Source organism: Lactuca sativa, chromosome 8 (assembly GCF_002870075.4).
Source record: "Lactuca sativa cultivar Salinas chromosome 8, Lsat_Salinas_v11, whole genome shotgun sequence".
Classification (NCBI taxonomy): Eukaryota; Viridiplantae; Streptophyta; class Magnoliopsida; order Asterales; family Asteraceae; genus Lactuca; species Lactuca sativa.
Genome location: NC_056630.2, coordinates 39,891,238 through 39,903,566, shown reverse-complemented (window position 1 = coordinate 39,903,566; position 12,329 = coordinate 39,891,238). Strand labels below are relative to the sequence as shown.

The 12,329-nt window shown below is 31.4% G+C and overlaps 1 protein-coding gene across 1 annotated transcript; it reads right to left on the bottom strand.

Annotated features, from left to right (window-relative positions):
- Nucleotides 1–8,270: 8,270 nt before the first annotated feature.
- On the bottom strand, nucleotides 8,271–9,650 carry LOC111914282 (E3 ubiquitin-protein ligase CIP8). Its single transcript, XM_023910055.3, has one exon. It carries the CDS (start codon nucleotides 9,506–9,508, stop codon nucleotides 8,423–8,425), a length of 1,086 nt encoding a protein of 361 aa, XP_023765823.1. The 5' UTR covers nucleotides 9,509–9,650; the 3' UTR covers nucleotides 8,271–8,422.
- Between the last annotated feature and the right edge of the window lie 2,679 nt (nucleotides 9,651–12,329).

Here is a 12,329-nt window from a genome sequence, read left to right as displayed (position 1 = left end):
AATAACTATTGGTAGAAGTCTTATAAGAACGCAATACAATGTAAAAAAGAAAATTAATAACATCAACACTACCCCATAGTAGGACGTACACATGGATGACTTCTATCCATGATTACTTAGCCTATGACACTTTACCTTAACATATGGCAGAAACAAGGAAGGTCATATTCAACGACACGCTTCGACATCTAACAATGAGTGTTTTATAAGATGACATTTAATGTCATGATTGTGTTGTATGGGCCATAAAGAAGTCGAGTATATCCTTAAGGAAAATCATGAAGGGATTTTTGGATCTCACTATAGGAAGAAAATGTTTGCTAAGATGATAAACCATTTGGGTTTTTTTTAGTTAACAATATACAAAGTCAGGGAACTAACCAGAAGGTTCATATAATATCAACATACCCTAATACCCCATCTCCTTGCAACGAAAATGGTCAACATCTCCAGCCCTTGTCCATTTCATCAATAAAGAGTTTTCCGAGAAGCACCAGGAAATGTAAAATTCTTGATAGTAGCAACCGGTTATTTAACAAATTGGGTGGAGATAGAGCCACTAGCAACAATCTAGGGAAAAAAAGTTATAAAATTCTTATAGAAAAACTGGAAAAACATATTCAATAAGTTTGACATGTCAACATTGTGACATCCCTTACTTTCTATAACCGAAAAAAAAAACTTTTTCTTTACGCTTTCAAAAACCATAACATCTTTGTTTGCAGAAAATCTCATTATAATAAAACATTTTGTAGAAGTTGTTTCATTTTATTAAAATATCTTGAGTAAAGATGTTTCAAAATACAAAAACTTTAAGGATGTCATAATCAATACACAACATATGTTACAACATAAAGACCTATGGTCCTGAACACTATTGCAGGTCTTCACATTAATCACTCAGCATCCTATTCAAGTCTCTAATAGTCTTAACACTGCTACCTATGATGCATATAAATGGAGTGGGCTAGGTTGGGAATCCTGGTGACATGCATAGGGTTTTCAATCCCATAATGTTATTATGATAATAACCTATAATCATTAAACCTACAAAACCAACTGTTATCTAACAATATAGTATAAATATCTATAAGACATTTTATCCTTAGTTACTCATCCCGTCAATCCTCACATATTAATTCTATAACAGTGATCTTATAAGATCTATCCTAAAGGATCATTGTAAGCAACATGTTGACTATACTGCTCCGGGGAGTCCTTGCCAGCAGGAGTTAGTCAATAAAGGCAACCATGGGAAGGATAGAGTACATAAATGAACCTATGATACTTTTTCATTGGATTAGTATGATTCATTAACACCACAAGACTGAGTTTGGTTAAGGGTGGTCATCTATACTCTATTAGATGACTCAAACATACCTAGCAATGGTATAATACATATGCACCCTATCTGGCTGTCTAATAGGAGGGTGAATACTAATATAGTACTCTAGTATGCACCCGTACCCCACCACATCACCAGTATCATCGAACTGAGCTCTACTCTCCATTCTCATCTCACATATACCCTTAATATGATGCTACCTAATACCTCAACTTAATTGAACTAAGCATCCTCTTTAGGTCTTTGGGTATAACTAAACAAGATTACAATATTCATAATCAACACAAATTTCCTGCCTATGTGATATCCTTACACTACATGGTATAACTAATACTCTTTTAACTCGAACTAAACTCTATTTATAAGTTTTATTCCATCACTAGGAAAGACTATAATGCTTATAATAATCTTTTCAAACTGTTTTCTTGTTTATACCATACTATCACAATACAATATAGGACTACACTTTTATCCAACTTAACAGGATCTAAAAATCCTTTATACGTCTTACTTTAAAACTAGATGAGACTATAATCCCTGAAATCAATTTCCAATAGTAACCATATTCAGACAAGATTATCATAATTCGGTATATATATCTAACACAAAATGGCTGGTATTTAATACACATTAATCTTTTTAAGTAACAATAATTTTATTAAGATTATCATATAATAATATCATAATATATATATATATATATATATATATATATATATATATATATATATATATATATATATATATATATATATATATATATAGACACACACACTTAACACTTATATAATCATATTTGGTTCAAACAATGATTTTATCAAATATTCGTTTAACGCATATTCCAGATAATAAACAATTATTTCACGTATAAACTTTCAACAGATATTTAATAGTTGTAATAAATACTTGTGTTAAAATAATGTTCATTAAAATGACTATGCACTCACCTGATATAGGTGAAAGACTCGCGGAAAAGTCATCTCTTTGACTGTCACTTCATATTTCCCATTAAAATGACCTAAATATGAATATTACTAAGCTTTAATATTCGTTCGTATTTATAAAGTTTAGTTGTTATAATATTTTTTATCATATTTATCAATAATCCCAACAGAATACCAACATATAACTGATAAGGAATAACCAGATAAATTCTTATTAAAGGTACGATCCGTTTGGTATATAGATATACACTGTTTGGAAAATGCACTTTAAACAACTCACAGATCTAGCCTAGACATCACTTCCGTAAGTAGATCGATCAACATAATGACTGTTATTATTGATAAATCTTATTTATAAGTTCATAATAATGTTTACGAACATAAATGTAAGTTATACTTAAAATACGGTAAGGATAACTCAACTTACAAGTTGTTTAACGAAAAACAAGAAACGGCGTGGGGAGACCTTCGAAACCAAAACTCTTTTTTCGTTGGGCTCTTTGACGCCTCAAAGCCTCACTAAAGTAGTCGGAAACTTAGGAGAATCGGGCTCGAAATGTAGGAGAGTTTCTAGAGGATTTAACGTGAAAAGGTTGTGGGAAATGAGCAAATCTCACAACTTATTTATAGGTTGCTATGGGAGGCTATGTTAAGTGTAAGTAGCACTGTCGAAAAAATCCGAAACTCGTTCTACCCACCCGACCCGTTCCGAATTCGGGTAGAATGGGTAACGAGTATGTACATTCGGGTAATAGGTTAACTCGATAATAATATAGGTCGGGTTTTAGGTATGAATATTTATTTTCGGGTATATCCGAATTCATTTTTTAAATAATACCAAATATACAATTCAGTCACGTACGCACACTTCAAATAAAACAAAACTCTTCGTTTTCTTCTTATGAACGACGACTCGACAATCGACGCAAACTTGCAAAGGGAATACGACGTTGAAACTGAAATCCTGAACCGTCATCACAATTCTCAGTTTCTCACTATCGTACAGAATGGAATTAAAAAAGTACATAACATATTATAATGATTTGTATTGTTATTATATATGTACTTGTTAATTGTATGGAGTATTTTCTTACCCGATTCTTTTTTAAACCAACCAACATGTAAAAATTAAAAAATTAAAAAATTAAAAATATCAATAAGTGTCATTTAAGAAATTTTCGGGTATACCCGATAATTACCCGACCCGACCTCAAACCTGAATACCCGAAACCCAAAAACCTGATTTACAATATAGGTCGGGTATCGTGTATTATTTTTTTAAGGAAATACTCGTTCTACCCGACCCGTTCTACCCGAAACCCGAAAATTTTACCCGTTCGACACCCCTAAGATTAAGGATAGAGGTACGCTTAGTGGAGTGGCGTAGGCGGCAAACATTGAACTTGCTGACATGTGGCATCGAATGCGCGTAAAACTACAGATCTTCAAAAATTCATCTCTCGCATACGAACTTCATTTTCGACATTCTTTATATCCACGCGTAGGTATTTCCGAATACTACAACTTTCCTTTAAACTCCCTCGACTAATTCTGATTCTATTTTAAATTTTACAATTTATAAAGATTACACAGCAAAAGATCATGCAAAATTCATAATTTCTTCATACAAACTTTGTTCTCGACTATCTCTAAATCAACGGATTCATATTTACGAGATCTTCAACTCTCATTTATATTGTTTGGGAAACTCTAAAAAAGTCTTTATATATTGGTCTCATAATCGATTTAGTCATTATATATATATATATATATATATATATATATATATATATATATATATATATATATATATATATATATATATATATATATATATTATTCAACTAAGTCCTAAAAACCGGTAATTGTATTCAATGTAACCCTTTTACTGGTCAACATGTCATCTAATTTTCAAAAATTACACTTTGGGTCCAGATTTCAAATTTTATTACAAATTTGGTAAAAAAAATTTACCCTTTTGGCCAAGATTTCATAATTTTGTTATGAATTCATCATAATTTTAGTTTTTTTACAACTTTTGTTTCTCTAAAATTTACAAATTTGGTCAAAAATTTACCCTTTTGGCTAGATTTCAGAATTTGGTCAAAAATTTACCCTTTTGAGAAAAATTGTTGTAAAAGAAACTAAATTTTAGGATGTTGTCATAACAAAATTCTGAAATTTGGGCCAAAAGGGTAAATTTTAGAACAAATTTGTAATAAAATTTAAACTTAGGGTTAAAATGTAATTTTTGGACCAAATTTGTAAAAAAAAATTAAAATCTGGGCCAAAAGTATAATTTTTAAAAGTTATATGACCTATTGACCTGATAAAAGTGTCAAATTGAATATAATTACCGGGTTTTGAGACTTAATTGAATAAAAAACTATATATAAGAACTAAATTGATTATAAGGCCAATATGTAAGGATTTTTTTGCAGTTTTCCTATATTGTTTTGACTAACAATCAACCGATTTTAATTTCGATTTCTGTGTCGCACACTTTGTATTGTGTCGCACCGAAGTTTTAAAAAATCATAACTTCATCATATGAAGTCAGATTTTAACGTTCTTTATATGCACACTTTCGTAATTTCAATTAATACGACTTTCATGTAGATTACTTAGGTTAATGAGAAATCTATCTTCGATTCATCTTTTATGACACATTTTGTCGTATAGGGTTGAATGCGAAACTTCGAAGAATCATAACTTATTCATAGAAACCAGATTTGGGTGTTCTTTATACCCACATAATTGTGATCACGGCAACTACAACTTTCATTAAGATTATTTATCCTAAGTAATCTTTTATTTTTAGACATTTATTTAACGTAATTCGTTAAATTTTATAATATGTTTTTTACAAATAATATAAGTCCATAATATTTGTCCATAAAACATGTACGCAAAATGTAGATATCTTCTATATAACTTGTATCGCGTACAAAGGACTCGTAATTATTTACGATTATCCCATTCGATGATTTAGTTGTTCGATAAAACAAATATTTATAATTTAAAATTCTTAAAACGTCTAGTCCGAATTCAAAGACGTTACAAACACCATATTAGCGACAATGGAAAACAATTTAGAGGAAACCTCTTCAAAGAAAGGCATCATCATGAAAATTTAACAAACATTCACCTCAATAATACATCCACGGTAAAATAGCCAAACAAAAATTACTAATAGAACAATTTGGAAAGGACCAAAGATAAGGCTAACAAGGGCCAAAGGTAGGTCGGTAGACAAGCTCCCAAGTATTTTATGGTTATATTGAACCATAACTAGGACCACCACAAACTAAACACCATTTAACCTCGTTTACAGATCGAAGCAATCTCTCTCTCTCTCTCTCTCTCTCTCTCTCTCTCTCTCTCTCTCTCTCTCTCTCCTTAAAAGAGAAACTAGTTCAAACAAATCAAGTGACCAAGACCAACTTCAATACATGAGAAACAAAAATAGACCTACAATCCAGTTTCGACCTCCTTCAAGAAAGGCAGGAAATACCAGCCTTAAACAAAGCAACTTATAAGTACTAAACCGAGAAGTACTACAACAGTTATGTTAAAAAGTGAGCCTACAAGGTAGAAGGCCTAGTACTTTAAAAAAAAATGAAGCTAGTAGAGGTGAAGATCAAGATTCAAGGCAAGTTAAGTCAAATATTTAATGGTCCTTACAAAGTAATCAGACCTATCTCAACGGGTCTCACGTGCTCGAGACACTCCGAGGTATCTGGATTCCATGCACATGGAACATAAAAAACCTAAAGAAGTATAACTTCTAAAAGAAATGATATTGTTTCTTTCCCTATCTTGCAAAGCTCGAACCTTATTATTTATTATTTACGTACTTCTAAAATTTCCATACTTCATCGTACTTTCGTTTATGGCTGTTTTCAAAGTCAATTGAATGCACTAGCAACTTTAGCATACTTACACATTCTGTAAAAACAAACTAGACCATCTAGGTTATTCGTAAAATACCTATCTTACAGACAAAGCAGGTTTGCTATGACTCGAACCTTGGTTATTTATAAGGAGAAAATATAAGGCACATCGTATACGACACATTTTGTTAAATTTTTACATAAAACGAGAGAGCAATAAGCACCTCTCTTCAATCGGTTGAACTATAGGAAGATTGGATAAATTTTTACATAAACAGTTATACATATTATATTAACTATATAAATTCGTAAGAACCCAGACCCTATTTTTTTGGGGTCATATGCGATTGAACACCCCACAACCCTTTAGGGTTGGGCCAACCCCGAGCCAAACATAAGCTAAGGCCTTCTTTAAATCGATGAACACTACACAAGAAAATGTCCACGTTTATCCAATTGTTTTAGGCTTTAAATTTCATAAATTGCATCGAATCGCTGATAAGCAGTGTGCTATACTGGACACATATATATGATTTGATTTGATTTGATTTGATTTGATTGCTATAATAAAAGATATAAATCAATAGATATTGTATTATGTAATTATTAATAGGCTAGAAAAATCGTTCATTTACTCTTGTTTGACTTGGAATTTTTTTTAACTTGCCATCTAAGACTGGAGAAGAAGAAAGAGAAAACTGGTCGACGTTGTTATAGAGATGTTTGATTATACGTTGTTGGTCCCAAAAGAGATTGAAATAAATTTAATACAATAAAATTGTTCTACATCATCAATAATTTAGTTTGTAAATTAAGAACGATAAATGAATAAATAGTTGCCTGTAATTTCTTGCACAACTGATTTGATTTTTTAAAATTCAGTTTGGTTAACCAAATTGAGATATTTTTGGTTCGCAGGTCTTACGCTTAAATGAGAACCAAAAAAACAGAAAATTAATTATATACTTTATTTTTAGAGCTACTAACAATCTATGTATTTTGGCCCATATCACTTTTGAAATAATTTTACTCGAAACATTTTGTAAAAACCTAACATTGTCTACAAAACACTTAGCTTTACTTTAAATGTTAAAACGGTAAATAAAATGCTCATATTAATACAAAGCTTACTTTTGAAGTGATATCAACATACCCAACATTTAACTATACTTTAATGTTAAATGGTAAATTAAATGTTCATATTAATAACAAAATCATTTATTAAATATTCAACATTTATTTATTTTTATGGTTAAATAAAATCTGTTTGTGAATTTTAAAAAATATAAAATTCAATATATTTAAAAAAAAGTATGCGAATTTTTAAACATGATTATTAAAACTTGTTTTTTTAATAATGTAGTTTCTAATTTTTCCGTTTTAATTTAATAGTAATGTACTTTCTGTTTTTAACTTTTCATAGTAATATATTCTCTATTTTTCTGTCAAATTTTACCATAACCGATAACAAAACCTCATTAACCGATTAAATAATACTAAATTAGATAAGAAAATTTTATTAAACATTTCACAAAAATAAATGTAAATTAGTTCATATTAAAAAAAATAATGATCAATTTAATGTAGGTTTTTGCTTAATAAAGTTACTAAAAAAATTATGAGATAAATCAAAAAATTGTGATATCAGTCCCACTTAGGGGTTGTTTGATAAGCTCTTAATGCTAATCAAGCAATAAACATGAAATAGAGTGTTGAAGAGGAAAAAGAGCATCAGAACAAAACTAAAAAGAAATTGTGATTTCTATGTCATTAGGTGAAGAAACTAAAGATCAAGATCAAGAACATGATGAAATGGATGATGCCATGGAAAAATTCATCAAGAACAGACTCATAGCCTAAACCAGACAACTTCTTTATAAAACAATAAAACATACTCCAAAATATCAAAACCCTAAACTGATAGATCAACTGAAGACAAACAGATAACATTTATATCATAATGTGACATTAAGGGTTTCCTCCTTAATCTTTCTCCCCTAAGTTTTGTTTCAGATTTTTTCCTTAATTTTGTCCATGGTTACTTGTTTATTATGTATGCATTTCACATGAGATAGCACGAAGCAAGCATACAACAGAAAAGCTACTCTGAGTTCTTCAAATCAAGGAAGTTTGGTATTTACAGCAATAAAATCATTACCATGAATTCATATAAGGAACAGCGAAAACAGGGATACAAACTCTGTGTTCAAGATAAGCGAGAAATGCATACATACCATTTCTTAAACCCCATCACCGGATGTTGCTGATGTTGTTGTAGCCATGGAGGTTGATTTCTTCTTCCTATCTTCTTCATACTCAGGATCATCTGTAGGCAACTCGTACCTACAAACAGGACAAGTGTTCCTTGAACCCAACCAAGGCACTATACAGTCTTCATGATACATGTGTCCACAAGGCAATTGCTTCACAATCTCCTTTTCGTTGTTAAACACTTTATCTTTACATATAGCACAGACTTCCATATAAGTTGACTTCACTTCAACGGTTGGCAACGCTTCCACTGCAGATTTCGCCGCCGGTGGAGCTCCTCTCTTCCCGCCGCTATCACTTTCAGCTAGGTTTTGCAACAATGCTTCGTATCCGGCAGCATCAACGTAATCGCCTGGATTGCCTACGTAACCATCACCACCTCCCGGAAGTTGAAACCTAAACTCGATCGAGTGATCTTCGAGCCCCGTTAGGATCTCAGCCCAATCGAGAATCCGGTTGCGACGACTTAAAGCTCGGGTAGCAAAGTCACGGAGACGAAGACGGATGACATCGCGCCTTTGTCTTCTACGGGAATCTTCATTTTCCCCTTCGACGATCTCTTGTTCCGCTTCGTTGTCATCAGATCCATCACGATCTCGAGCTCCTTCGTTATGGTTTTCATCACCTTCGTCTTCGTCATCATCGTCGTCGTCGTCATCATCGTTTTCATCCCATCCGTCGAGTTCAATTTGGAGATGATCGCTGTCGTCATCCGCGCGGTCAGAAGGAGGCAGAGGAGGCGCGTCACCATCACGCGCAGCCTGAGCGATTAACCTAAGGACCTGAAGAAACTCGTTGCCGAAAGCAGGTTGGTCCTCATCGTTTACTTCAAGCGCTTGAGGATGATGGACGGAGATTAACTCAACAAATCCATTCTTGCATTCGAAACATATAACATCGGGCTGATCGGGTAGGGTTTCGACCGGAACCCGTTTGTTGCACTGGTAGCACCAGTATTGTGTAGGATCAGGATTAATAGGCGCTGACGGAGGCGTCGGTGGTGGTGGTGGTGGCGGCGGCGGCGGCGTCTGGAACGATGACGGAGTTTCGGCCATTTTGTGGTAAGAGAAGATCAAATCATTAACTCCGAGAAGAGTCTGGTGACGAGTCAAAAGAAGAGAATTTGGGGAAACCTGAAGTTTTATACGGCTAAGTGCTAAGACAAGGTTAGCACTTAGCACTATCTACATGAGCTTTTAAACGTTTGTGACCTTATTTTTATAGTTATTGAAGGGATAAAGATAAAATCACTAAAAATAAACAAAATAAATAATGACAAAATTTCAAGTTTTTCCCGATGGTTTATAAAAAGTAGCATTGTAAGGATAACTATAAAAATGTTATATGGTTGGTCTCTAACATTAATTTTTACAAAATGTTTACGTGGTTGGTTTTAAATTTGATTTTTGTATTGTTGGTCTTTATAGTCGGATTTATTAGAAACTATATATTTTAAAATTCGGGTTAGATAGTATCAAATACTAGGGGTGTTCGTTTGGATGGATCAGTTTGATCCGATCCAATCAAGTAAATCCAAATTTATTTCGGTTTTCAAACCATGAATCCGAATTGTCCAAACTAAATTCAAATCCGATCCGATCCGATCCAATTACAATTCGGTTGGATCGGTTTTTATAATTCAGTTTTCAAAAACCGAAACATTTTAAAATGACATATAATTATAATATTACCCAACTTTACACAAAAAACAAAAACAAATAATTTAGTTGTGATTTGAAATATATAAACAACTAATAAGAAGATATATTACAGTTAAATATTTTATAGATACAAAATTTCGAGAGAAAATGCATATTTATGTTTTTTTTATCGGGTGAAACGTTTTGAACCTTTTTGAAAAAAATAAATTACAAAATTAATAAATAACTAGATGGGGAACCCCCGCATTGCGGGGGTCGGATGCGATAATTTTTTCGGTTGTTTGTTTTTTGAAAATGTTTATAGTTTGAGATGCTCACTCCTTCCCTCTTTAATTGATCTATAAGCAAATAAATAAATATCAAATAAAAAAACATTAATGAATCTGTAATCAAAACTAATAAAGTGACAATTAAACGAAAACATAGGAACCTATAATGCCACAAATAACCAATGGAAGTAGAGGAACCAAAAAAAACAAAAAAGAAGCAACTTTAAAATGACTCAAATATAATTGAGGGATCATTCCTGTCAAATTATTTATTTATGCATGGATTGGAGGGTTTGGATTTATGTTTGTGTTGCTCGTTATAAATAGAATAGATGTAACTACTCTTCAGTACACAATCAATAAATATAACTTAATATATAATTTTTTTGAAAAAGACAGAAATAACCCTCAACTAAGATTGATGTAAACCAATTCTTATTTCCTGTTTTACCCCTTCAATGTTTTGCAACAATTCAAGACAGTAATCAAAATCCAACAAAATAGAAAATCTACAAAAATAAATAAATAAATAAATAGTTAGCATGTTTTATGACATAAAGAACATGTTTTTTGTAAATTTTGTGTTAAAATATGAATTATTTATGTTTGAATTTTGTATTAATTTTCTTGTAAATATATTAATTTTCTGTATTGTATAAATATGTAAGAATGTAGTAGTTTTATAAATATTTTACATTAACTCTAAATAAATAAATTAATATTTTATTAAAATGTGATTAAAGTATTTAATCGGTGAATATATGATTTTATATACATACATATATGATTTTGAAGAAATGATAGTTGCAATGGTGACACATGGGATTGGTGGCAGCGTATTGTAGTGGGTGATGATGATAAACTTTATTTAACTCCTTTGAATTTTTGAATTATTGTAAAATGGATTGTATTAACTTGTGAATTTTGTGAATTCAAGTGTAAATAGACTGTATTAAATTATATAATTTATATTATATATATAATAATAAATTATGAATGAAAATACTAAATTGTAAAAATTTTGAATTTTCCATATTTTTAAGAAAAAAACACTAAAAAATTGCAATTTTTATATGTTTAATAAGCATTCATATGTTTAATAACTATAAAATGGGGTTTATAGAGTTCTTAATCTTTTTGGGTTCTCATTTGAACCACTATATATATATATATATATATATATATATATATATATATATATATATATATATATATATAGGAAAGAGAATATACCCTTAAAAGTATATAAGCTTAGGTACCCAAACTTATTATACTATGTCGTTTTGTATCATTTATACATTGTAATTGTCCAATGTTTTTATAATTCAATTTCTAACTTTACTTTGTAACACCGTAAAAATTTAAAACAATTTTTCTTTTTTCAAACAGCATAAAACTCATAGAATATTCCCAAATCTCATGTTCATCAAATGTCATCATAATAAAACATATCCTAAGATCACAAAATACAATTCTCTGTCAGTGTGTAAGGATCATGCCGGTGCCTTCCCGCGATCCTCGCTAGTATCTGAATCACATAACACATAACACTGTAAGCATAAATGCTTAGTGAGTTCCCCAAAATACCACATACAACACATATTAGCCACTCGAGGCTATAACTCTGTATGACCCTCTGGTCAATGTGTCTTAGTGGGACCCTCCAGTCCCATATCTCTGTGGACCCTCTGGTTCTAACTCTGTGGACCTTTCGGTCCTAACTCTGTAAACTCTGAATCATACATAGCACAATTCACATAGAAATCACATCAGACAAAAAGCATACAAGATACTCTATCACATAACTCTAATTACCACTCTTTGGTAAAGTATAGTGAGAAGACTCACCTCAGGTAACTCGGATGATCTCGAATTCGAAATACTGATCTAGCCTCCGCCTAATCACATAAAATAAATTCTCCTAATCAATATGGCTCTCAAAGGCT

What these genes read in the sequence shown, in the direction of transcription:
- LOC111914282 (XM_023910055.3), bottom strand. Translation starts at nt 9,508, where the DNA reads ATGGCCGAAACTCCGTCATCGTTCCAGACGCCGCCGCCGCCGCCACCA.